The 27,890-nt window shown below is 49.4% G+C and overlaps 1 protein-coding gene across 1 annotated transcript in view; it reads right to left on the reverse strand.

The window, feature by feature from the left end:
* The window catches only part of PADI2 (peptidyl arginine deiminase 2), a 77,370-nt gene that overhangs the window by 16,486 nt on the left and 32,994 nt on the right, over window positions 1–27,890 (reverse strand). Inside the window, exons 4-10 of the mRNA XM_073316344.2 lie at window positions 23,168–23,229; window positions 20,115–20,232; window positions 17,649–17,774; window positions 12,291–12,469; window positions 9,256–9,359; window positions 6,929–7,040; window positions 5,053–5,160 (exon numbers count right to left, since the gene is read on the reverse strand). Coding sequence (XP_073172445.2) covers window positions 5,053–5,160; window positions 6,929–7,040; window positions 9,256–9,359; window positions 12,291–12,469; window positions 17,649–17,774; window positions 20,115–20,232; window positions 23,168–23,229 — 809 coding nt within the window. The remainder of the gene's footprint in view (window positions 1–5,052; window positions 5,161–6,928; window positions 7,041–9,255; window positions 9,360–12,290; window positions 12,470–17,648; window positions 17,775–20,114; window positions 20,233–23,167; window positions 23,230–27,890) is intronic.

A 27,890-nucleotide genomic window follows, 5' to 3' on the forward strand; every position in this document is an offset into this window, starting at 1 on the left:
GCTGTCCTGTTCCTGTTGCCACTTGCCGATTGCCATCAGACTTTTGATTTGTGCAAATGTTATTTTCTCCAAAATTGGAAGGCGCCTGTGCGGGTCTTCTTTTAAAGTGGGGAGATGGTGCACAATAGTCACTACGCTATCCTTGACAGATAGAGGACTTGAAACCAATGGCCTGGGCACTGTGACGATTGGAGATCCTCTATCTGCTGCAGCCTACGTCCACCTTCACAGCCGTTGTAACAGAACACAACAGTTATCCTCCGTCTGTTCTGCCATTAGGGACTTCTTGGATCACACTTTGTCTGGAACCTCGCCCTTGACCTTTCTGCCATGGGTAGCCCTAAGGGAGTACATCACTCCAGGCAGCATCGCTCTCGGGGTCATTGAGACAAGCAAGCCTCTCCACCACTACATGGAGAGGAAATATGAACAGTACTATAGTAAATGAAACCATTAATTCACATGACTGGAACTCTTTTGGGTCATGTCGGTTGCTAATTTGGCTCCTGAACCACTGAGATCACTGGTCTGAACCATGGTCTCATAACCTGCTCAGCTACTAGCCTTTCCACTGCTTTGTATAACACTTGGCACCAACCATTCCTTTCATTTGAGAATCTCAAGGATATTTACCAAGGTTGGGAAATAATGTATTTTATGCGTGGGGAAACAGACAGAGAAGTTAAGACCAACATTTGCCAAAGGGGCTATTGGTTTGGGATGCCACAAGGTTTTGGTTCCACAACCTGAGACGCCTTGAGCCAGATTTCCAAAAGAGCTCAGTTCCCATTAAGGTGCTTTACGTAAGCAGCCCGATTTTCATAAGTGCCTGGCACCTGGTACCCCCTGTTGTTCTCCAATGGAGCTGCAGGGAGCTGAGTGTTTCTGAAAATCTCACCCCTTTATTTAGGCCCCTGAATGGGAGCTAAGTTCTTTGGACTATCTGGTCCCCAGTGCTTGATTTTCAAAGCTTATGAGCGCACCTAGCTCCAAATGGAATCAATGGGAACTGCTGGGGATCAGTGTCTCTGAAAATCAGACCCTGGATGTCTCAAGTTGGGCAGACAAATAACAAGGCAGCCAAAATCAGCAGCCATTTGAATGTTTTATCCCAAATGAGTAAGTGGCAGAACTAGGAACAGAACCCCGAAGTCCCTGCTCCCAGTCCTGTGCTCTAAGCACTGGTCATTGCCAGATCCTTATTTACAACCTCACTTAGATTTGCATTTTTGAGGGGGAGAAGAAGGCCCATTGATGGCTCCAAGTAATGGATATTGCTTGACTGAGGCTAGTGGATCAAGAGGTCTCTCATGGTGTCTATAAAAGGGAGCTGAAATGCGGAGAGAAGCTTTGCTGAAATCTCAGCTATGCTATTGAAACTTCCCGAGACTGAACGGTCTTGAAATCCCATCAGTGGTTTATCCCAGCAGCTGGAACACTGCAGAGATGCCGCATGGTGTTGCTGTCTCTGGTCAAAGCTGATCCTATGGGCGCAGCTTGCAAAGAGCCCACAGGCATATGGCTCTAGCCTGTTGGCAATGACTGTACATGGCAGGTTATAAGATTGCCGAGTGAAAATCTAATTCTAAAATATAAACAGTGGAGAAAAAAACATGCCCTGGATGAGTCTCCTTGGAAAAAAACCCTTGTGTGGGGCACAGTCACTGTGCTCAATCACCTGCACATCTGTTTTGTTTCACAACGGATCCAGTCAAAGGAGTCAGCAGCTGATTTTGGCAGGGGAAGGAAGTGGGTTTTCAACGAACGAAAGGCAAGACTAATAAGGCCATTTGTTGTTCAGCTGTGCTCTGGGTATTTCCCCCCCACCCAGTGCTGCAAGATCTGCAGCTCCCGACTCTTGTGTGAGTCTCAGCTGTGGGTTAAAATGGCACAAGAGAATCAGGAGCTAATACAGCGGGTTCAGAGGGCCCCACCTGCAGCAGAACCAGCACAGATCTGCTTTGTGGGGGTGGTGGGATGGGACAGGGTTTGCGGCTGCCTGTACACTGTTTGTTTGGAGATGGCCAGGGCAGATGATCCACCACCAGGTAGCTCATTCAGTTCTTCCGTCCCTGCCAAAGGGAGGCACACTAGTGCTGGGGGTGGGGGGATCTTCCCCCAGGTCCTAGATTGGAGTAGTGACCATGGGGTGGCTCAACTCCTGCTCTGTGGCTTTGGGCAGAGGGGAAGGGAACGCCATCCTCTCTCACCCTGATGAAATTGCTCAAGGCCTTGCCTAGTTATTGCGGGAAGGGACTGGGTCTGTAAGACATGCTAACCATCTTTGTTTTAATGCACAATGGGGAGGGAGGCTGCCCGCAAGGCTCCAATCTCCGATACACCCTCGTTCTCCTCCCCACGGCCATTTCATCCCCGCTGCCCTGGGAGCATTCAAGCCCTATCAGCTCCAGCAAAGCTCAGTTTCACTCCAAGAGGCTAATTCCCTCGCATCTCTTTTTCATGCTGTGGGGGGAAATAGTGTGTGGGGCTAAATTGTGCCAGCTGGAAAATGAGATTGGTGAGATAGAAGGGGGATTAGGTGAGGCTTCAAAGCACAAGATTGGAATATAATATGTTAGCACTCCCAAGGCTGAAATTGCTTCTCTAAATACTACGGAAAGAATTTATCAAGGGGGGCAGAGATAAGTAGTTGCCTCGCTTATTTGTAAAGAAGACGGTCAATGTGCTATTCCCATCCTGCATGATGACTCCAGGACTGCTTGTACTCATTTGAGGCATGGTAAATTATATATTTCAACGCATTTGAAAGCGATTAACCTTCTCAGAGTGGACACATAGCAAAGGGAGCCGCTTGTGTTAGTTCTGTGGCACCTTGCTCTCTTCTCCAGTTACCAGCTGCGCCGAGAGATGGGCCTGCCGCCATTGGCTTGGGATCCAAACTGCCCCCCATGAACTCAGATCTGGGCACCTTCTGTAGAACAAATAGGTATCCAACCACTGAGCAAGAAGTAATGGCTGTGGAAAGCTCCCTGCTTGACCCCTCCCTATGCCATAGCATTGCTAGATACCGACAAGGATTTTGCCTGCCCTCAGCTGGAGCTGTCTGTGGCAATCTCTGGATGGATCTGGCTGAGGGAGGTGGGTCACAGGGGTCAGAGCTCCACAGAAGGACACTGAGAGGCAGGGGGATACCATTTTTATAACAGAACCAGAATACCTATATGAATAATAAAAAAAAAAAGACACCGGCCTCCAGCATGTAAAGCCTGGGGATGGCTCTCAACCAGATGCCTTGCATTCAAGCCCTTCTCTGCACACACAGCTGCCTGTTCTCTACTCTAGCTCCCCAGAGTAGACTCCTCTAGAGTCCCTGCTTTGATGGGAACCTTTCCCAGCCTAACTTCTGGAGAGCTGGCCCTTTACATTCAACAGCGATAAGCTCTGAAAACAACCTCGTGGCAGCTGGCTGCATCCTCCGTCCTGCTCCAGGTCCAGTGGGTAAGTGACTCCTAGTAGGTTGTCCTTTCCTCTCCTTATGAAAGGGATGCCGCACATTTGCAGGGGCACAAAAAAGCCCTTGGCCTCAAATAAGCAGGATCAAGGAATCCCTGGAATGGTGGCAAGAAAACATGACTGTGGCCTCTCAATTTAAATAGATATTAGGGCTATCCCATGACCCCCTCGATCTGGGATGCCTCGGCAGGAGAGCTGGGGATGTTCCCTCCCCTTCTAGCTTAAAGGTCAGCTGGAGAAATCAGAATGTTTCTGTGAAGCAGAAGAGGAGCTGGTCCTGGACCAGGAAGGATTTAGCAGAAAGGATGATTCATGGGACATGGGACATCTCCCTTGATGGCTTGATCCTGCCATAAGTGCAGGAGATTGGATTAGAGGACCTCTCAAGGTCCTTTCCAGTCCTACAATTCTGATTCTTTACTAAACTGTGACCTATAACTTAAAAGCCTCAGCAAGCTGGAAGTGGACACAGGGGCATAGTTACCTCTCTCGGTCACCTGCACAGCAAATAAATGGTATTAAAAACTCATCTTGTAGCAATTTGTTCCAGAGTCTCCCTGCCAGCCTCCGCGGTTTCTCTTCTACGCATTTCCTCTACTTCTTTGAAATAGAAAATACTGGGGCCACATTCTCTGTTGTGCTTTTGGGAGTCCAGTGAAATCCATACAGCTTCACGGTCACAGTGCAGAGGAGAATTTGGCTCTTGGTTCTTAGCAAAACTGTTTGAAAAATTTTAGACGGAAACAGTTTTCCATCAGGAAAAGCGGTTTCAGCAAAATCAAAATGTTTCATGGGAACGTGTCGATTTCAATGAATTTTCCAAATTGAAACAATTCAAAATTGAAATGGAGTGTTTCATTTGGCCTTTCTTGTTTCAGTTCACTTTGACTTTTATATTATAAAACATTGATTATGATATGTTATATTTAAAAGATTATATTTAATATCACATATATTTAAGATTGTATACATTTAATATTATAATAGGTTTTGTCATTATCAAAACAAAATAAATTAAAATCCGAGAATCTAACTACCAATACAGATTTAGCATAAAGAGCTATTTGAGATTGAGGCTTGGAAACAATCAGACAGGTTTTCTGGTCACAGGGAAAGCAGGAAATGTTGACACCATGTGAACTACCCTTACAGAATTATGTTCTTTCACACTGGGAAGTTGAGCTGGGAGCAGCCTTTGGAGAAAGGTCTAAACAGATCTTAAACTCAGAATTGGGTTAAGCATCAGATTCCTCTTTGTAGAGATAAAGCACAATACAACACCAGACTATGGGGGAAATAACCAAGTGCTTTCACAGGGCCCAGTCCTGTTTCAGGATCCATGACACAGACCCCTGAAGTCCATGGGACTCTAGGCTAGGCAGATCCCAGCCCTCACTCAAGCAAATTCCTGTAGTCTTCAAAGGGAGTTTGCATGTACAGGGGGCCTCAAGATTTGGCTCCTATTCTTTTGTCACCTGGCCTAGAAGATGCTCATTGATAACCACAAGCCTCTCCCTCTGCCAGGAGACAATACAAGAGAAACCAAACATGTCTGCAAAACAGATAGGCTGCTCTTACCAGAATCTCTTTGATGGGAAAATCTTTCAGGCCCCCATCTCTGGGAGAGTCCAGAACCACAGGGAAGCATTTGTGAGGAGCATGTACGTAGCCAAACTCAATTTCATCCTGTCCAAGTGAGAAAAGCCATCTATTACATACAGGCAGATGGAGAAGAATTATCCCTCTCTAGTAACACGCTCATACTCAGCTAGGATGGCCACCTTTTCAAAAGGCAAAAGCAGGACGCAAGCAGGAGCCCCGCCCCCATCCATGGCCCCACCCTCACTCCTCCTCTTCCCCTGAAACCCCACCCCCTGGCCAGGCAGAAGGTGGAGCTGGGTCGGGAACGAGTTTCCCAGGGAGCACGGGCTGCTGTGAGGAGCCCTGAAGTCCCAGACTCTCCACCTGTCCTGGGCAGGGGGCCGGGGTGCTTGACAGCAGCCCCCAGCCTGTGTCCCCACCCCGCCTGGGCATGCCACCCAAGGCAGGTGGAGGGTCTGGGACTCCAGGGCCGCCCACAGTGGCCTGGCTTCCGTGGGCAGCTCTTACTACTGCCTGGCCCCCGCTTCTGGCCTGGCCAGGGGCAGGGCCTTGGGGGAGGAGCGGGGGGGGGGGGGGGCTAAGGCCCACCTCAGTTCCCCACCCCACCAGGAAGAGGCTGGCACTACCCCTGAGCCTTGGGCAGGCGTGGAGCGGCGCCGCAGGGAATCCGGGACAAATGCCGTCCTGGAGTCATTCAACCCAGGACCGGGACTAGAGCTCAGCATTTTGGGACTGTCCCACCCAATTCGGGATGGGTGGGCACCCTATACTCAGCACTGACTGAGGCCCAGATCCTCAGAGGTATTTAGGCACCGAACTTCCACGGATGTCAATAGGAATTAGGCAGCTAGTTACTGTGGAGGATGTGGGCCTGAGGGCCTTTCACCCAAGCTCCTGTTGGCAACTATCGGCCCCATTTTACAGATGGGGAGAGGGGTGCAGAGAAGGGAAGAGTTACGTTTTCACAAGCATCCGCTCATTTGGGGGGCCTCAATGTGTGGAGACAACTAGTGTCTGATTTGTAGAAGCGGCGCACCCCCAGTTCCAGCCAGCTGGTTTGTGCAAGCCTTCCTCCCCACTTGGACAGTGCCCCTCAATCCAGCCCTGCAGCACCCTGAACAGATCTGCCAGCAAGCCTCTGTTAGGATTCAGAGCCCCCTCCCCTATCCCCAGAGTGCCCCACCCAAAGCAGAGATGATCCCAGTAAGCTCCCTGGGGCAGGGACCATCTTTGTGTTCAGTTTTGTGTTATGCTAGGACCACTAGCATAACGGGGCCCTGTCCACCAGTGGGGCGCCAAGAAGCTACAGTAATGCCAAAAGGAACTGACCATCATCAAGCGAAGCTTTGTACTTTATACGATTCAGTCTCTGGTCAGCTGGCCCTTTAAGGGATTGGGGATCAGCTGCATCCGTGCCAGGCTTTGCCCAGCTTCCCAGGTGATGGGCACGAGTTTAGGGGATCACATGACAAGGATGTCATGTGATTGAACTAGGTCTGCTGGGAGGTATTAGGAAGGGGAGCGAGGCCAAGAAGACGGTGAGGCTGCTGGGAAGAGAGCAGATGAGAACTCGCTGGAGCTCCCATGGGAGAGAGAGACCTGCAAGGAGCAGAAGGTGAGAAGCCCCAGCTAGGAGGGCTGCAAAGGAATGAGTCTGGAGGGAGAGCGCTAAGGAAGGGGAAACGGAGGCAGTGTCTGAAGCCAGACTGGGCAAGTCTTGCCATGGAGACTAACACAAACCAACTTCATTTAACAACGGCTTTTGCCTGGCAGGTTCTAACACTGGAATTGTTTAATGTACTAAAGGAAGGAAGAGTCTTTGTATCGTCCGCCATCTCCCACGCCACCTCACCTGCATCCAGCGGTCTCCACGATTCACATACCCAAAGCAGACCTTCAGGTCGCAACTGGCTTTGCTCACTAAGCTCTTCACCGCCTTCAGGAAAAGATAATTATCCTTCACACTGTGAAAACAAAGGGAAAGGGGAAGACATTGGAAGAGGAGGCGGGGGTGGGGGGGGGAAGCTCACAGAAAGGAGAGGGGGCCGAAAATTACATTCCTCGTCCCAGGCCTCAGAAGTGAATTGTCCCTGGCAAATATACCCTTCCAAACTCTTACTGGGATGGGCACGGAAGCTGGGAGTTAAATACTGTCAGTGGTGACATGTATGGATCTGGCCACAGCTATGATGGTGGATGGTGGATGGTGGATCCACAGCTGGAGGATGGTGTGGATTGCACTCTCAGCAAATTTGCGGATGATACTAAACTGGGAGGAGTGGTAGATACGCTGGAGGGGAGGGATAGGATACAGAAGGACCTAGACCAATTGGAAGACTGGGCCAAAAGGAATCTGATGAGGTTCAATAAGGATAAGTGCAGGGTCCTGCACTTAGGACGGAAGAACCCAATGCACAGCTACAGACTAGGGACCGAATGGCTAGGCAGCAGTTCTGCAGAAAAGGACCTAGGGGTGACAGTGGAAGAGAAGCTGGATATGAGTCAGCAGTGTGCCCTTGTTGCCAAGAAGGCCAATGGCATTTTGGGATGTATAAGTAGGGGCATAGCGAGCAGATCGAGGGACGTGATCGTTCCCCTCTATTCGACATTGGTGAGGCCTCATCTGGAGTACTGTGTCCAGTTTTGGGCCCCACAGTTCAAGAAGGATGTGGATAAATTGGAGAGAGTCCAGCGAAGGGCAACAAAAATGATTAGGGGTCTGGAACACATGACTTATGAGGAGAGGCTGAGGGAACTGGGATTGTTTAGTCTGCGGAAGAGAAGAATGAGGGGGGATTTGATAGCTGCTCTCAACTACCTGAAAGGGGGTTCCAAAGAGGATGGCTCTAGACTGTTCTCAATGGTAGCAGATGACAGAACGAGGAGTAATGGTCTCAAGTTGCAGTGGGGGAGGTTTAGGTTGGATATTAGGAAAAACTTTTTCACTAAGAGGGTGGTGAAACACTGGAATGCGTTACCTAGGGAGGTGGTAGAATCTCCTTCCTTAGAGGTTTTTAAGGTCAGGCTTGACAAAGCCCTGGCTGGGATGATTTAACTGGGAATTGGTCCTGCTTCGAGCAGGGGGTTGGACTAGATGACCTTCTGGGGTCCCTTCCAACCCTGAGATTCTATGATTCTATGATTCTATGAGGCTAGGCTGCTGTTGGCAGCATATTGCTGAGCTGGGTTCCAACGGATGGGTTTAGATTTTGGGCTGGGAACTCTGCCATACTGGGACAATCTATGGGATGAGAAAACCTGCCTTGCAGTGATGGATTCAAAGAGCTCTATCTGTTTAGCCTAAAAAAGAGAAGATTAAGGGGATGACTTTTTGATCTACTAGTATTACTAGCTGATCACGAGTCAGATTTCAGCCACTGGATCGTGTTATACCTTTTCTGGTCTAGATTTCACTCCTACATAGACCTGTTCTTGAGAGAGGACACATCAAGATTTTCAATATTTCAAGTTGCTTTCAGGTGAAAACTCATTTCCTACTGAAAACATGTGACGTTTGAAATCTCACACATTTTTGAATGGGACCACGGTTATTGTCACCAAAAATGCCACGCACAAAGAGTTCTGGGCTGGGAATGGCCCTGGAACATTTCAGAACATTTCAGATATTTGCACAGCTCCAGTCATAACCACACCCAGATTCCTTACCAGGTGGACACGACAGTAGGTTTATGGACCAACCATGCCAGTATTTCTAACCTCCTTTTGACTTTATATAGTCAATTGAGTGGATCATCCCTGGTGTAACTCAACTTCAGTGGAATTGCAGCAGGAAATGTTGGAAAAAGCAGGAAAGCATGAGGTCCAGTAGCTTTGCCTTAGTGGATAGATCCTCAGAATAAGAAATTGCTGTGCAATACTTTGTACTCGAGCTCCCATCATGAGTGTTCCTTAACTGTGGACTGGAGCTCCCATCATCCTTCACTTTTAATCAGCTGGTTGAGCCTGGCCATCCTGACTCTCAATACTTAATCGATTAACAATCAATGGGACTGCTCTCAGCTCAAGTCTTTAGAAGGTTGGGTTTCTAATAGGTATATAGACAGGCACAGGTCAACAAAATCTGTTGGCCTGCACCATGCCCTGCAATCATTCGTGTCCCAAGAGATGCCAGCAACAAGCTGGCACGTGTACAGGGAGGCATCTTTACTGGCTCTTTACCTGCATACAAAAACGTTCACTGGTGCCAAGGTGTTTGGAGTCATTATCCAGGGAGCAACTCGGAAAACTACCGTGTCTGTGAAAATCGGAGCCCGTGGAATCCCCTGGAGGGGAAGCAGAACATTGCACACAATCAGCACATTCATAGGGCTGCAAAGCTCAATAGTAACAACGCATGGGTGGGTGAACAGAAAGGGTAGACAATGGATGTATAGGCCGGCGTCCCTTCAGCCGCAGTTAAAACCGGCAGCTGAACAGTTCAACCAAGATTTGCTGAGCGCTGAACTCTTACTCCCAGAGTTGAGAGACATCTGCTAGGGATAGGTTCAGAGTAATTCACTCAACCCCACCTCGGCACAGTGAGATGAGACACCCTTCCAACCCTGAGGAGTCAATGGGCCAGATCCGCAGCTGGTGTAAATTGGCACAGCTCTATTGGCTTCCACAGGGCTACACTGATTTACACGAGGTGCAGATCTGGCCTTTGGACTATCTCAGACCGTTCTCCATTGCTCCTTTGGACTCCAGGAACCATGGAGTAACTGTGGAAATTGTCCTAACATAACCTGGAAGTTGGAAGGGTCAGTGTAGCCATAAAGCAAAAGCAGTGGAGAGCTGAATGACTGAGATGAGGACACGAGATGTGCTGTGAGGCGAAGAGATGCAGGGATGTCATGGGTACCCTTTTAATTTGGGATCTTATGTTGCATTGTAGGAATTCCTTACTCCATAGGTGGCTGCTTAATTGTGTTATGGAGCTACAGTACGCTCTGCACGGATATTGTCTGGGTACTGAGATTCCAGGGAAGCGCACATTTCTCGGGATATATTTCCCAGGTCCAGCTGGCTTGCAGCACCTCAGATTTGCCCAAATTGGAATGTAGGCAGTGGAATTTAGGATGTAGATATGGTTTAAAACAATGGAATTTAGGGATGTAAATATCGTTTAAAAAGTTAACTGTTTAAATGACTACAAATATTTTGTTTAAATGGTTAACCGATTAAAGAGCTGGCTGGCGCAGCTCGGGCCAGGGCCGATCCAGCCGGCTGGTGCTGCTCCAGCTGGTGCAGCTGGGGCTGGCAAGGCTGGGGCTGCTCCAGCTGACGCAGGGCTGCTGGGGTTGGCAGGCTGGCCAGCCCAGGGGTTAACAGTTAAGGCAGGTTAACCGGTAAAACTAATGCTTACCTGTTAACAGGTTAACCAGTTAACATTTTACATCCCTAGTGGAATTAACCTCACGCTTCTCTACTAACTTCCTGACAGAAAGACACCCATGATTGCTGTGTTCTGTAAACCCAATTCTGTGAGCAGTGAGGTCATAGAATCATAGAAGATTAGGGTTGGAAGGGACCTCAGGAGACCATCTAGTCCACTCCCCTGCTCAAAGCACAACCAACCCCAACTAAATCATCCCAGACAGGTCCTAGCAGGGAGATCACAGAGCCAACCCCCTATGCATGTCATATTACATGCAGCGGCACACTCTGGTCTCAGAGAAAGGCTGAGCCTCTCAGCGGTAGGTCGGTGGTCTGTGTCTCCATAAAATTCAGCTCACTCTAATCCACCAGAAACCAGGTGCAGCATGCTCCAAAAAGACACTGACAACTTAAAACACGAAAAGGACTTTGAAATAAATATCTCAGGCCCGGGCCAATTTAACGCTGGCACGTTAGATGTGCTAAGTGACGTGTTGAGCTTTAACATCACCAGCTCCTTCTTCTGTTACATAACAGCTCTAATGGGGAAGACGATGGCTCGCACCAGCTTCTAGCTGGACCCCGTTGGGGAAGACCCCAAATTAACCTGAATGCCTGTAATTCTCAAAGGGAGAGGTGGGAGGAGTTTACTACTAGGGTGCAGCCCCAGGAGAGAGAGGTTATATATCTCCCTCCACGCCTGTTGCAACCCCACTGAGACATGGAACATTAAATCCCTTGTGGGCTTGGCATGGATCATCATTCCCTCTAAAACAGAAACACTCACACAGCAGAGCATTAAGAACCGGTGCAGGCTCCGCTTCCCACCACAGATTTCATTATGTTACATTTACACATTTAGCCCTTTGCTTTGCGGAGACATTTTTTGCTTTGCCCAGGTGAGAATTTAGTGCTGAAGGACACAGCAGCCATGGAGACTGAAAACCTGATTCGTGCCCACCTTGTGTCGTCACTTACCCTCGTGCAAAGTGTCTGCAGAACTCTGCCACTGGTGTGAGGATGCAGAGAATTCTTGGGGGCTGATTCTGAACTCACTCACGCCAGTTTTGCACTGGCAAGACTCCAGTGGAAGTGCTCCTGATTTACCCGGGGGGACAGTGGTCAGAATCAAACCCTGATTTGGTAGCATTTTGCATCTGCTTTATCTGGGGGATAAATGATGATACACGGTGCAAGGCCGTGGTCTAAAGTGATAAACACAAGCTGTCCACCCCATGTGCTTTAACGCTCAGTTGGAATGATCACTTCAAGGCTGGGATACCAGCGACTTCATGTCTATGGCTCATTCATGCCTTGGCCTCTCTGGTGAGTCTGCCAGTGAGGGAGCCAACCGGTGCCAACTATGGTGACATATGTGATATGGAGTCTATTCATGAAAAACTGAACTGAGACCCACCAAACTCACTTCATATGAGACTGAAAAGTCTGCGTAACACCTTTCAGGCCCTACCGACCTGGACTGGATTTGAAGGAGCAACCTACATGCTAAAGACTCCATATCGCCTTACTGATTCCTTGAGACATCCAGTCCCCATGCAATGATTATTGTAAGACAAGAGTGGCACAAAAGCACATCTGGAAGGAAATGTAATTCACAAACATCCCTGGGTTTAGCACATTTGACCTATTCTTGGGCTTCCAATAGTTACTGAAATAAATTAATCTCCCAGATGTCAGCTGAGTTACCTAAGGATGCATCATGCCAGTCGACTGATATTTCACAGCTTGCTATGTCCGTAGTGTTGCTAAACCCATGCAATTAAACATCCTGTTCCCAGGTGACATCATGCCCTCCCCTCCCTACCATGCCCAACAACCTCAGTTAATGACTCTAGAAGGCTGATGTTGATGGAGACCAGCCCAGAGAAGGTGTCATCTGGGAAGTGGAGACCCTCCACGAAGAACTCCAGCTCTGCAGATCCACCTGTGTATTTCACCATATGATACAGCTTTCTCCTACCCAGAACATGGATGTAACGCTGACCAAAGAAGGGATCTAGAAGAAAAAAGGGTGTTGGGGAGAAGGAATGTTTAGAAAAATGGGACTTTCCTGTAGCACATTCTCTCTAGCTATGTAATTTTGTGGGGCTCCCTTCCCCTCTCACCCTTAAGGGGTCCATGCTTGCATCTTTAGTTCTATGGCCCACATGACAAAACTCTGGGGATCACTGGTGGCTCCAGGCCATAATTTGAGACCAGTTGTTACTCCTGAAGGAATTCTGCACCACTGCAGACACAAAGAATTCATGTCCCCACAGATTTTTTTTTCTCTGCAGAATATAGATTCTACTGGAGAGATGCTGCAGTTACACTTTTTGTCCAGCAGAGGCCGCTGTGGTGCCAGAGGCGAGGGCAGCCAGCCAGCAGAGAGGCTGCAGTCCTCACAGTGGGGCCAGGTGAGGAGGCACGGGACAGATAGAGTGGGGCACACAGGGCTGCTGGGGGATCATGCAATGGGGTTCAGAAGGGCTAGTGGGGAGACACACTGGGGCGTGGGCTCGAGCTATTGAGGTGACAGCATTGAGCCAGGGACTGAATGGAAGGGGGGCTGCAGAGCCACATGGGGACAGGGAGGTGGGGATGCAGGACCACGTGAGGACAGGGGTAGATGTGCCATACTGAATGGGAGAGGCTAGGGGTCTGCCAGGGTCTGCATGGGGGAGGCTCCTCACCTCCCTAACAATTCCCCCGCCCCCGCCAAAAAAAAACACCCTGTTCCATACTTCTCCCACCCACACCCAACAACCCTCTAGGTTCACTCTCAGGCTTCTTTCCAGCAATTACTTCCTTCTCCCTCAGCTCCTCCATTACCCTGACTCCCCCAAGCCTTTGCACTGCTTCTGAGGGGTGCAGGAAATACGTTTCTGTATTGTAGTTTAAATGAATTCAAAGTTCTGTATTAATATGCCTAGTAAGAAATCTATTTGTCAAAAAAACATTTCCTGAATCTTTCTTTTTGTCTGTATTGTTACAGACATACTGGCTGACAGGTATTTTGAAATAATTGAAACTGGCGTGATTATACTGTGTTATTTTGACAAATAAAATATGCAGAATTTTAAAATACTGTGCGCAGAATTTTTAATTTTATGGAGCAGAATTCCCACAGGAGTAAATCACTGTGCTCCACAGATACAAGCGGAGACTGTCGCTAGTCTTTTAAATAGCCAGTTAATAAGTCAATTAAGTGGAGGGGTTATGAGCCCAAGTATCCAGCACTCCAGACCAGTGCACTGTCATTTGAGCTAAGGGAATGGCTCCACTCAATCTTGCCAAGCCAGGTTCTTAGATTTCAGTCCCAGAAAGGCAGGACTCTCTGCACACTGGAGAGCTGTGGCGTGATCATGTGCTGACAAGCTGCAGCCCATACAGAGGTTTTCCTATAAGCTTCAGAGAACGATTTTTGTTTAAACCCGCGTCTCTGTTTTAGCTGTTCTTTCAGCATTGCGGCTGCCAGGTTTTAGAGGCACTTTGTGTTCTAGGGTTTTGATTGTGCTCTGTGGCCTCTTGAAGGCAGGATCAAAGCCGCATCCCAGCGAGGTTTCAGGCTTGGTCCCAGATGACACCACAAAATTCAGCTTTAGAGCCTCCTCTTGCCCAAGAGAAGCCGCTGTGGCTACTCCTTAATTCACTGCCACCAGGGCGTGCATTTTGTCCTTTCAGGTATTTAGGAGAATACTCTTATAGCGTCACTGAGTTTGAGGCCAGAAGGGACTGCCAGATCAGCTGGTCTGTTCTGTCTATCACAGGCCATCAGCCCCACCCAGCATCCGGACACTGAACCAAACCATGGTGAGCCAGTTAAGGAATCTTGGACTGAGCTGTAGAGAGTGGAAAAATGGCCCTGTGGTTAAGGCACTGCCCCTAGAGTTGGGTGAATTTTTTTCGGGGAATACATTATTCACCAAAAAATGCACCTTCAGGCCACCTTGAAACATTTTGTTTTCAAAACGATACATTTCAACACAACATTGCATTTAGAAATGCAGCTAGATTTAATGAACAAACACAGAAAAGGAGTACAAACGCCCTCGGCTGAAACAAAATGTTTCGTTCAACCCAAAACAATTTTGGGGGAGAGGGGTTGGGTTCGGCCACCGAATCAGAAAAAAATCAGTGATTTGCCCAGCTCTACTCAGGTGCTCTGGGATCAAATCCCAGTTCTGCCACAGCTTCACTGTGTGTCCTGGGAAGAATCACTTCACCTCTCGGTTTGCCATCATTAAAACAGGAATAATAATCCTCTCTTTTGGGCAAGCGGCTAACTCATTACATGTGTACCCCAGCACAGTGGCCTTACCTTAAAGCAAATAAAAATGATAATAAAGATTGGGTAAATCCCATGTCCCAAAAAGGGTGCTTAAAAAATGCGAGTTTAAGAGCAACGAGCCAGCCTTGAAAACACTGTAGCTTTCCTTTCATGTATTATATTATTACATTGTTTTGAAAGGATTCCAATGCACATGGAAGAAACTCAACACCCTGCGAAACACCTGTACCAGCTTCACTCCCTGTCTGAATGACTCAGAAGCATCAGAGAATTTGAGGTCAGGCAGGACGAGCATTTCAAACACAATGCATGTGTCCTGGCTTAACGGACGGGCACTGGCTTCCTAGCAAGGTCCCAATGAACGAAAGCTGTGAGAAGGAAGCAGCCTGGCCTTGTGGCTAGAGCCCTAGCCTAGCACTCGGGAGACCTGAGCTCTCATCCTGGCTTTTTCACAGACTTGTATGTTGTGTCCCCTCTCTGTGCCTCAGTTTCTCCATCTGTAAAAGAGCGATATTCATCCTGACCTTCTTTGTAAAGCACTTTAAAATCTGCGCATGAAAACGTGCTGCCTAAAAGCTAGGGATTATCCTGGCAAGACTTTTTCCCGGCAATGATTTTCTAAAAGCCTCTTTGCTTTGATTATTTCTCCCAATCTAATAAAATTTCATCTGGGTGATACAGCTTGTGGCAGGTAAAGATCTGGTAGCTAAGTCTCTCTTTGGCTGTTAATTGGAACCCAACCATAGGCAGGCACTGATTTTTTTTTTTTTTTAAATCAGCCCAAAGCCCAAGTCAAATATGCTCTGGCATCTGCAACTGACTGCACTGCCCTGGTATGAACGGCCAGCTCTGGGAGAAACATTAGGCCAAAGGCACTTGCCAGAGATGCTAACGGCCCTGCTCTCTGTAACATGAGGTATTTAATTAATGTCCAGAGAGAGAACACAGTGCTCACATCAATGGGAGCTCGCAGGGGAATCAGAGTGGAATTTTGGCAAGGGAGTGGGATCAACTCATCACTCATTCATTCGTTCCCTGGCAGCTCTCAATGGGGGGCAGGTAGTTGGCCTGGTGGATGCTGGCTTTGCATTGCACTGAGCTAAGGCAGAACACATCCCTGGGGGGAAAGGCCTTACCATTTCACAGCTCCAATAGGAAGTGAAGGTCGTTGGCAGCTTTAAGCATAGCACGCCCGGTGGGCATTGCCCCGTCTGTGTGACTATGGGAGATACATTCATGTCACCACAGGATTGCTCATCGAATGATAAGGTACTAGCACAGGTAAAGCTGTGTGGGTGGTGCCTTGTGCTAAGATCCACTCAATTCTCCTAAGCTAAGCGGCACAGGGCCTGGTTGTTCAAGTAGGTGGGAGACTGCCCAGCAACACCCAAAGGCTATAGCAGGGGTGGCCAAACTTTCTGAGCTGCATATGATAATCTTCAGAAGTTCAAGTGCTGGGAGTGCCTACTGGGGCTTCAGACCTGTGGGGTGTGCCTGCCTGGGTTCTCACCCTGCAGCAGGATGGTAGGGCAAGGGATTCTGCCCCGAGCCTCAGCAGGTAACTCCTGTGGGGCAGAAGTGCCAAGACCCCTCTCTCCATTGGGCAGAAGATCCTAGCCCCACCACCGTACGGCAGAAGCCCCGAGCTCCCCACCGACACTGGTAGTTGGAGGAGTGGGGGGCTCCGCGAGCTGCACTTTACCTGTAAAAGAGCCGCATGTGGCTTGTGAGCTGCAGTTTGGCCACCCTGGGCTATAGCAAAGCATGCTGGGTATTCAGCGGGAATCAACAGCGCACACACGCTTCCCTTAGAAGACAAACAAAACCATCCAAGAATAAACCTAATACAAACCTGGTCACCTCAAGGACCCCATAACCTGATTCTGAGTCCATTCCTCCGTCCGTCTATCCCCATTGCCTGTTACTACCCCCAATGGTTTGTCTTGTGATCACCTGAGGCTGGGACACGGTCAGTGCGTCTCCTTGCTGTGTAAAGCACCATGCAGATGTGTAAAGCACCATTCACAAGTGTGAAATAACAAGATCAACTTGGCGTGGTGAGGATTCCGGCACAGCCGTGCTATGGTTTGAGATTACAGGGTACGAGCAGTGGGGTGGGGGGGAATCCTACACAGACCTTCACCATGTCTGTTCTCAGCAGTATTATCCCTAGGCCCTCACTTTCATTGAGGGTGAACTCCACCCTCAGGGAAAGCAGACATGAGATCCCAGGAAACAAAACATCTTGTGCTAGTTTTGCTCCCAATATGTCAGATGGAGACCGAGAGAGGAAGGGTCTGTTCCCAAACTCCACCCACAAACGGAGAGAAGTCAGATAGCTTTGCTACATTAACGAGCGGGGAAACTCGTAAACGTCAGCACTGCTTGGGTCATCATAACGCTTCAGAGTCAACACCCCATTGGGAGGGAGGAGGCAGTTCGCACTTCCCAGAACGGTTGTTTCTGTCACATCTCTTTGAGACAGGCACATCTCTAGTATCGGACAGACAGCATCGCTTCAGGGTCCATATTGGGAAAGCTATCTTTGCAACTATAAAGCTAGAAGCCTAGGGCCGCAGCCTAGTCTGTCCAAGGACTCCAAGGACTCCTAATTGATACCAGCCCGAGCAAGATCAGGTATTCTTTTACATGACAGTAAACTTTAAATTCTGGGGGAAATGCTGGAGCCAACAGAGAAGTGCTGGAACAGTGAACTACTGCCCGCCGGGTGAGTGATTCCCAAAGGGTCAATTGTTTTAGTGGGAGGGATGTGCATGGAAACCTTCAACAAAGCACATACAGGAAACAAGAGAAAAGGAAAAGAAGAGTTTGCAGCACCAGAGAGGGATAAAAAGCATCATGAAACAGGGGGGAGGGGAAGAGAAAGAAAAGAGGAACCACTTACTCTCCACATAAAAGACTCCTACTTTGTCAGAGTCAGACATAGGAATGTAGAGAACCATTTCATACCCAGCAGGCAGCCTTTGGGGGCCTTCGGTTCTCAAGATCATCCGAGACATGTCCCGCAAATCTAAAAAACAACAACAAAGGCAAATGAAGGCAGGACATCGGATACAGCATTGTCACCGCTTCCGTGGTTATTAAAGTTATCAGCTAACAACTGTGTGTGGCAAATTAATGAACAAGAAACATATGGAGGTGGGTGCCTGGGTCAGACTGGGAAAACCAGAGCACCTTCCCTAGGTGATCCATGAAAAGACCAATGGCAAAGGGCAGTTGCAGACACCCAAAGTTTCAGAGAATTCACAAACCGATTGCTTCTGCGCAGAGGACTCTGGAGAGGAAGACGGTGATCACGCTGCTGTGTGCATCCCATCCCTAGTTTAGAGACGCATGGTCACACAGGCGACCATCCTGCTGCCAAGCCCCAGAATGAAGGATGAGAACCACACAGGGGCAGACCAATCTCTTTAGCCTGGGCAACAGCTCCATTGCCTTAGTGTCATAATTCAGCATTTCTGATGCAAACAGCTGCCAGTAATAAGAGAGAGATTGCCAGTAGCTCGCTCACAGAGAAGCCTGCTGTACAGTTAAATAAAAACAGTAACATCTGTCCAGTGTAACGAGGCACAAGTGAGTGGTAGGTCAACATGTGCGCTACAGCGGCTGATAGGCAACCTGGGGACTTCCCCTTGATTACACCATCCAGTTATTACTGGAGGAAGTGGAACCAGCATGTTGCATCTGCTCTTCACAAGTTCTCTGGTTGCTGTGCAGGGAGATGCTGCCCCTCCCCGTTGTTACTGGCCTGTGAATCTTCACATATGTTGGAGAAACAATTTCCACTCCAGCAGAGGTTTAGAACTGGGGAGCAAGCACTTTGTACTCAGACTCCCCCTGGGCTCTGAAAGTCTGGCCAGGTTCTTCCCTTTTCTCACATTGGCACCTGTCATAAAGACTCTGCAGGCCAAATTCTGCCCACAGTGGTATCAGCGTAACTTCCACTGTCTTCAGGATCTGTCCTTTTACCCCTATGTAACCTCACCGAGGCAACTGGCTCACACGGATGTAACAAACCGAGAAGGGAATTTGGTCCTGCCATTGGAACTTAGTTAAGGATTCTGTTTGTGATGCAGGAGCCAGAAGAGAAGCCAGCTCACTCACAGATGGGTTGCTAAGTGTAGCACGGCAGGCACTCACCACCACGGCGCCTCCTGCTGGTCATCTGGGAATTAGCTCAGTTCCAGCCTCGGAGCGCCTCCTGCTAGCCGGTGTCTTCCTACCGGTGGTGCCTGCTTCCTCCTGATCTCCACCACTTCAGGCTCTGCATCCCTCCCACACCCCAGTGCCTCCTACCTTGGGGTGCTGCCCCACAGCAGTGCTCCCACAGTCCGGATCTCCCCTCCCCGGGGAACCCCAATCCCCTAAGCCCACCTTGCCTCAGTGACCCCCTGCCAGTCCTCATCTAGCCCCTTCCCTCAGGGGCAAACTGTAGTCTGAAGTGGCCACTCATCATTGGCACGGGGGTTTGGACCTGCTGCCTTTCCAGCCCCAGCTGCCTCCCTGCAGCCCTACTACTTCCCCTGGCCTTTAGTAAGGCCTCAGCCTGGGGACGCACCAGGCCAGAGCTCCCCAGCTCAGCCTGCCTTTCCCCAGCCCTGTTCTGCCTCAGGTACCCTGCTTGCTTTTCCAGGCAGCCTGGTCCCCTCTGCTCCTCAGCTGGAGCAAGTCTTCTCTCACTCCCTCCGCCTGCCCTTTCATCAGGGTCAGCTGGACCCTAATTGGGTGTGGCCACAACGGTGGCTGTTTACCCAGCCAGCCTCCCCTGGCTGCTTTTAACCCCTTCCGAATCGGAGCGTGGTGACCAACCCACTACACTAAGCAAAGTAAAACTTAACTCATCCCTAAACTGATCTGCCTCTGACCTGCCTCAAACACATGGGATGCAGATCTGCTGAGTCCAGAGTCAATGCTTATGTAGTTGCTTTCCAGGAGAGAACCTCACTTTAAAAGGACACTGAAGGGTCAAATGTGGCCCCAAATGCAAGTTTAGTGAAAAGAAACTTTTTAAAAAAGATAAATGATACCATATCAGAAACAGTGGGGGGGGCTTAATGAGTAACCCATTCCTTTGCAGATTTTGCAGCTTAAACACCGAAGCGCGGTGGTAGCACATGAGAACCTTAACCGTGAAAGCGACGAGAACGTGAAATGGACTTTTTTCAACATCTGTGCAAATGCGACAGCAAACCGGAAAAGTGAAAGGTAAATTCACTTTTAAAAATTCTCCCTGCTTTGATAACCTGCGTTGTTATTAGCAACATAGAAAAGGAAATTTTAAAACAAACCAACACTTCCCAAAGAGTTTTAACCCAACTGTGAGTTATAAAGGACAGGGGTCTGCTTATACCTTCTTTGCTGAATACTTTTTCATCGTCGCAATCCAGTCCAGAGATAAAAGGGTTGTCCTTGTCGCAGTTCACCAGCAGGATGGCTCCTTGCCCGTCTGGGCCCCAGGTCCATGTTCCCTGAAAATATAACACTCTGGCTTAGTGTGTGGGCTCTCACGTCTCCCGCTAGTGGCCAACCCCAGTGACTATAGGCCTGTTACTCAAAGAAAAGAATAATTCTTTTAGCTCCCAGGGTTGGAGGCCTGTGGTTTCAGTGCATTCACTCCTCACTGATAAGAATGGTGTCTGCACACATGCGACCCCAGTTTGTGCCAAACAAATTGAAGGCCACTTTTAGGAAGAGCATCTCCAAAAACCCATTGCAGCCTAGGTGAGCAGAGAAACTCTCTCCTCCACCCCTTCCCAGCACTTGCTACAATCATCAGACACCACAGTAATCTATCTTTACCATCCCTTCCGGTCCTAAACTGCTCTGCAGTGTTGGGAAATGGCATGTGCGGGGGAAAGGGAATCTCTAGCTAATGAAAGGATGCGCCCTCTGAACAAGTTGGAGAACTACACATGCGTTGCGTGGAGACCGCAAGAGGAAGTTGCCTCGGAAGGATAGGATGCTTTTTAAATCCAAGAACGAGTGGCTTGATAGCGCCATGTGGAGGCCTTCTCGCAATGGAGAGAAGGCAGCTCTGATGAGGGCGATAAGGAAATGCATTTGCCTTGCTGACTTGGTTGCATTCTACTTGTTCTGTCGTGACATGTACATTGTGATGGTGACTTGTGTGTGAGCAAAGCTTCATGTGAGATGGAGGGGGGCACAAGGACAGAGACACCCCCCTACCTGTTTGCATTATTCCTCTGCTCTAGCATTTGTTTTAATAGATAGCTCTGGAAACATTTCCAGGGGGACTGTGACATCTACTCAAGTGTCTGTCACTCACGATGCAATGACTTCGAGACAAGGGCTGGAAACAACCTGCCGTGAAGGGATCTGTGCTTACATAATATGGTGATGGATCCTCCCCCCTGGTCCCCTATTGCTTCATTCTTGGGACCACCGCCTCGTCTTCTGCAGGCCACAGATTTTTTTTTTTTAAAAAGCAAGCACCCATCAGCGCCAGGAGAAGTTGGCACCTGTGACTGAGATACCTAAGCCAGGGATTTAGGTGCTGAGCTTCTTTCAGGCATTCAGGACCTCAGCCAGATCCTCAATGTATGCAAATCAGCATACCTCTATGGAAATCAGTGGCACTGTGCTGATTTATGTGGGTGAGGATCCAGGCCTCGGACTGCACCTCTCTCCACTCAGGCTATGCCATTGACATGTATCTCGCGCAGCATCAACTGGTCATAGATGAAAAATTGTAATGAGCAAGCAGGCTTCTGAGTGAAAAGATCGTGTGCAGATCACATCTTTACCTTGAGATAACCGATTGAGAAAGGGCCAGCGTGCCAGAGAACCTCTTGAACGTCATAGATTTCACCAGAGCTTTCGACTGCATTCATAGAAAGTTGCTATGGAAGATCTTATGACAATATGGGCTTCCAAGAAAGATACTGTCACTGGGTCAAGATGAGTACGAAGGTTCAAAATGGAGAGAAAGTGACGAGACCAATCATTTTGATATCATTACTGGAGTATGGCAGGGCTGAATCCTATCATCCTTTCTTTTCTGCATTATGATCGATTACCTGATGTGAAGAGCAACATCAAAGGAAGATACAGGAGTTATATGGAATAGAGGAACACTTCAAGTTCTTGACTTTGCAGGTGACATTGCTCTGTTGGACACAGATGATGATGCCATGAAAAAGACTCCTGTCAATTGCAAGTGTGAGACTGCCAAAGCAGGATTAACAATCAGCCCAAAGAAAATTAAAGTCAGGACTGTTGAAAGAGGAATTAGCAGTGATGGTATATATGTGATTGACAGTGTAGAATATGGCATGGTTAATGAGATTGTATACCTTGGGATCACAATCTGCGCTGATGGCCAACTCCATAAAGAGATGGAAGCAAGAATTGCAAAGACAAATGGAGCTTTTTTTGAGACAGGCTAATATTTGAAAAAATGAGGAGATTCACACAAGAAGCAAGATAAAGTTATACAACGTCATGGTGATACCTACACTGTGATATGTGACTGAAACTTGGCAAATACTAGAAGCCCACAACAGGAAACTCAACGCATTCCATCAGAGATACTTGCAGAGAATACATGGTGTCCACTGGTGGCATAAAAGTAACTAACGCTGATGTGCTTCGAAGGACTGGCCACCAGCCTGTAGAGACAATGATTCGAGAAAGAAGGCGGAAGTGGTTTGGGCATGGTGCAGATTCCTAGACAAGTCCCTGACTGGATACCACCTGGTGGAAGATGGAAAAGCGGAGCACAACAGATGACATATAAAAAAAACCATTGAGAAAGATATCACTGTCATGGAAACAGAGTATAATGGAGCAAGAAATGTGCCACCAGACAGATGGAGGTGGAAACTCGGGATTGCCTCATGTGTCACAATGCGTGAGAGCATCTAATCTACCCTGATCTATCCCTCGTGGAGGCATCCAAGTGTATTACCACACAGGATGGATCTCCCCCTCAGCCACATGATTTGCAGCTCCTGGAAGCAAGACCTGTGTAGGGGTGCAGCCACCAGTGGCTATGTCAGATGCGTTGTGTTCTATGTCAGATGTTGTTACTCTGTGGGAAACAACATAACTTCTCTCTAACTCTGCCGCCCCCAGCTTCCTGTGGGGAAGAACAATCAGCCTAAAGTGCAATTTAAACCCTGCATCGGATGACTGTGATTGACTAAGGCTGTACGTAGGCACCAGGGGTCAAACACATATCCTAAGGGAAGGAAAGTCACAAGTTTATTGAACAGCGATTTCATTCCAGGCTCCACACCCGGGCCAAGGAGTCACATTTCACAAAGTGTCCTAAGAGGCCAGGAACAAGTGGATCCTATAAAAAACAAAATGTGGAAAGGCCTGTCGGAGTCTGCAGTGCCCTGCTGGCACATGCTAGCATGGTGGAATCAAAGGCAAAGTTACCTTCCTTGGGTTGTTCTTTTCGACCACTCCATCGCGATCTGCGTCAACGTCCAGAGAGATCCCTAGGAATACAACACTGCTATTACAGATCACTGCTAACCTTAGGGCAAGTGGGGGAGGGACATCTCAGTGGTTTGAGCATTGGCCCCCTAAACCCAGGGTTGTGAGTTCAATCCTTGAGGGGGCCATTTAGGGATCTGGGGCAAAAATTGGGGATTGGTCCTGCTTTGAGCAGGGGATTGGACTAGATGACTTCCAACCCTGAGATTTTATGAAGCCCTGAGCCATGCAGTGCAAACAAGAATTGAGGCAGAAGAGGCAATTAAAAAAAATCTGCATGGAACATAATATTCAGTGAATGTAACAAATCCATTTTATAGATTCACAGATGGTAAGGCCAGAAGGGACCACGGTGATCATCTAGTCTGATCTCCTGTATGGCACAGGCCAGAGAACGTCCCTAAAATAATTCCCAGCACAGATCTTTTCAAAAACTATCCAATCTCCACCTACAAATCGTGAGGGATGGCGAATCCACCATGACCCTTGGCAAATTGTTCAGCTGAGCTCCTTGGGCTCAGCCTATGGTGTGCTTTCCAATCCTTCCGTTGTTCTCATGACTCTCCTCTGATCCCTCCCCAAAGTATCAACAGCCTTCATGAACTGTGGGCGTCCCTTCTGAATCACCTGGGAAGCAAGTGAGTTAAGCCCTGCGAATTGGATGGGTGCAAACATCTGCAGGGAGACCAAGTCTGCATCGGCAGCAGGCAGGGGGGAGACCCCCCTGTGCATTCCTTCAGGTGAACAATCTCACCCGGGTTTCGGAGCACTCCAGGGATGGGCGCTAGGGCCTGTTCATTAAGAGCAGCCACGCTAGGCGCAGCTGGGCCCAGTATTGGCATCACATCATCAGGCAAGAGACACTGATGAGTTCCCTGGCCGCTCCTTGTCTCAGTAGCACAGAGGGGAGAGGGAGAAATTGTGGAGGTGGATGCCCAGTGCTGATGTATCAGCATTCCCTCTTGACAGGACAGTTTGCAGAGCCCTATGCAAAGTGATGCAGACAGGGCCCCATCCAGCCCCCTCCCAGAGTCCCGCTGCTTCCTCATGCACGCAGCCCCCTCTCTCCTCTCCCGTTGAAGACGCCCCAGTGACCGCGGCATTCGGTGAGCTGGGAAGCCAGAGGGGGAGCTGCAGTGCACCTGCCTGAGTAGGGAGAGGGCAGGATGGGCATTCAGGGGCCGCTGTGTCACTGATGTTGCTCCTCACGGAAGCATTTACGCCCGTGCCCATGGAGTGCACTTTGCACGGGTCAAGTGCCACCCTGACATGCAAGGGCAACGGAGACTCAGGACGTCAGAGCCAGTAGTGGCCCAGTAGTACCAGAGCTGCGGACGAAGATGGAGACAGTGATTTGCTGGCACTGGGCGGGGTGAAGGGCGGGTGGGTGTGTATGGTGTAGGGGTCCTAGAATCACACAGACATTAATGATGCTTTATACTTCTCCAATTTATCCATTCAGGGGGCTCAAAGTGCTTCATAATGAAATTAGCCTCACAGACCCCTTCTGAGATGGGTATCACTATACCAGGGGTTCTCAAACTGGGGGTCGAGACCCTTCAGGGGGTCACGAGGTTATTACATGGGGGGAGGAGGGGTCGTGAGCTGTTAACCTCTACCTCCAACCTCACTTTGCCTCTGGCATTTATAATGGTGTTACAGAAGTTTGAGAACCACTGCACTATACTAATTGGCCAAATGGAGAAACTGAGGCATAGGAAGATTAAAGTGACATGTCTAAGGTCATGCTGGAATACTATGCAGGGCTTCTGACTCCCATGTCTGTGCCTTAACAACAAACCTAGCTGTCTGCCACTTATCTTAGCAGCTAGCTCTTACCTAGCACTAGATCTCAAAGCACTTGAGAAAGTAGGTCAGTCTCATTATCCCCATTTTACAGATGGGGAAACTGAGGCACAGAGAGGGGACGTGACTTGCCAAGGTCACCCAGCAGGCTAAGAGCAGAGCTGGAACTAGAACCCAGATCTCCTGAGTCCCAGTCCAGTGCTCTATCTGTTAGGCTACCCTGCCCCCTGCAAACTGCCCCTTGGAACCATCGCTCACTGGAGCCCAGTGTAGGCATCTTCCTTTGTGGCTGCCCTGCTGAACAGCACATTTGCAAAAGGAACTTGCTTACAGCTCAGCGCACAAGCATAAAACCAGCGCTGTCATGTGCTCTGCCAGGGTGCTAGGCAGATTAAGGGGAAATATCACAAGGACTGTGTTCACCGGGCACAGGGAACTTCCGAGAAGCAGAAGGGAAAGAAACTAAGGAGCAGCTGGCTCTTCTCTTCCCCTTGTCTCTTTTCAGTACCGGCTCTCCCGGAGCTCTCCCTCTGGTGCTGTCTGGTGGCCAGATTCCATCTAGGCTGTCATGGTTTCTGGTAGGGCATGGCCCAAAGGCTAGAGCACAGGACAAGGAGCCAGTATAACCCACACACCTCCTGGGTGTGGTGGTCTGGCCCAGCTAGTGGCCCGGAGACCAGTTAGAGATTAATGAGTCTGTTACAGCCTTAGCTAGTAGCCATGTGCCTTTTAGCACACGCAGTAGTGGTTCATGCACTAAGCTTCAGAGGTCCAGGTTCAATCCGAATGACTGGAGTCTGCCGGTGTTACACCAGAACTCGTGGGTTCCACTCTGAGATCAAGGAGTATGGGTGGTTCAGTGGCTACAGCAAGCGAGTGGGTGTCAGGATGTCTGAGTTCTGCTGTGTGACATGAGGTAAGCTCCGCCCTGCTGTGCCTCAGTTTCCCCATCTGTAAAAATGAAAATAATACTCACCTTTGTAAAGAGCCCTGCCCTGGCACAAGGTCTGTAAGTGCAGCTAGTAAGCGTGAGAGCTCGCTGAGGTAGGAAGGACTTCAGCCATCATATTAGAAAGGCCTAATCTCCTCCTTTTGTGCCCCCTCCCCCCCAGATATTATTTCACTCCTCCAGACTGCATGCATGCCTTGGTTTACTACAACAGACCCCTGGAAAGCGGCTGCCTCTAGTCAGCCTGCAGGTCCGAGCGAATAATTGATTTCTCAGTTTGGTGGCTGAATTGAAAAAAAAAAATTAAGCTCGTTTCAAACCAAAAATGATTTTCTCCCTGTTCTTTCTCACGAAAGGGGGAAATTGAACCCCTGACTGAAATGTTTCAAATATCATTTTGAATGGCTATTTTCTAAACAAAATAGCCAAAAGGTTCGTTTTGAAAATGTCAAAATGAAACATTGCTTGCAGTGTCGGTCCCAGGGTATTAGAGAGACAAGGTGGGGGAGTAGGGTTGCCAGGCATCCAGTTTTTGACCGGAACACCCGCTCGAAAAGGGACCCTGGCGGCTCCGGTCAGTCCAGTCGGTGACACAGCAGGGGTTTGGGGCTAAAGCAGGCTCCCTACTTGCTCTAGCGCCGTGTGGCTCCCAGAAGCGGCCTCCAGGTCCTTGCAGCCCCATGGCGCATGGGCAGCCAGGGAGGCTCTGTGCGCTGCCCTCCTGCCAGAGTGTCGGCTCCGCAGCTCCCATTGGCTGGAACCGTGACCAATGGGAGCTGCAGGGACGACACCTGCAGGCACGAGGGTGGCGTGTGGAGCCTCTCTGGCCAAACATGTGTCTAGCGGCTGCACGGACCTGGTGGCCACTTCCTGGGAGCCGTGGTAAGTGCTGCCAGGACCCGGCCCACCCAACCCCCTGTCCCGATCATGGGCCCCCCCCAACACCCCAACACTCTGCCCCAGCCCGGAGCCCCCTCCTGCACCCCAAACCCCTCATCCCAGCCCCACCCCAGCCGGAGCCCTCACCCCAACCCCCTGCCTGGAGTTTCCTCATTCACCCCAAACCCCTCATCCCTGGCCCCACCCCAGAGCCCGCACCCCCAGCCAGAGCCCTCAACCCCCCACCCCCACACATTCCAACCCCCTGCCCCAGCCCAGTGAAAGTGAGTGAGGGGCAGAGCAAACAACGGAGAGAGGGGGGATGGAGCATGCGGGGGCAGGGCCTTGAAGAAGAAGCGTGGCAGGGGTGGGGCCTTGGGATGGGGCGGGGCAGGGGTGTTCGATTTTGTGCAGTTAGAAAGTTGGCAACACTATAGGGGAGGTCATATCTTTTATGGACCAACTTCTGTTGGTGAGAGAGACAAGCTCCTGCTTACAAAGAGCTCTCTTCTTCAGCTCTGGAAAACGCTGACCTGTCTGACCAAGAAAATTGAGGGTTTTGTTTGGCCAAAACTATTTGCCAAATTCGACCTAACTTCATGAACAGTTTTGGTGCCCCGAAAGATGCATTTTTCGGACCAATTTCCTATTTGCCAAAAAGATTTCGCTCAGCTCTAGGCCCAGCTCAAGCTCTCAGCTACAAGGCAAGTGGTACAGACCCCAGACAGACAGAATGACGAGAGGTGAAATTCTGGCCCAGGAGTGCGGCTTCCCCTTTCCATAGTGCCGTCTTCTGTGCCAGCTTGTGCTGGAGAACCCAGATCTCTGGCTTTGTACTGTGCAGTGCTGGCCCTAAACCAAACCAGCTGGGGCGAGAGGGTGGCTTTGCTCTTCCAACGTGCCACAAGAAACTGAAGCCGGGAGAAAATATTGAAAGGCATGTACTGTTGACCCCAACAGAGGCGTGAAACTTCTCCAAGCTGCATGCCGGGTGTTTAGCATTCTAACAGACACATGGTCAGTTAAAGC

Source organism: Lepidochelys kempii, chromosome 18 (assembly GCF_965140285.1).
Source record: "Lepidochelys kempii isolate rLepKem1 chromosome 18, rLepKem1.hap1, whole genome shotgun sequence".
Classification (NCBI taxonomy): Eukaryota; Metazoa; Chordata; order Testudines; family Cheloniidae; genus Lepidochelys; species Lepidochelys kempii.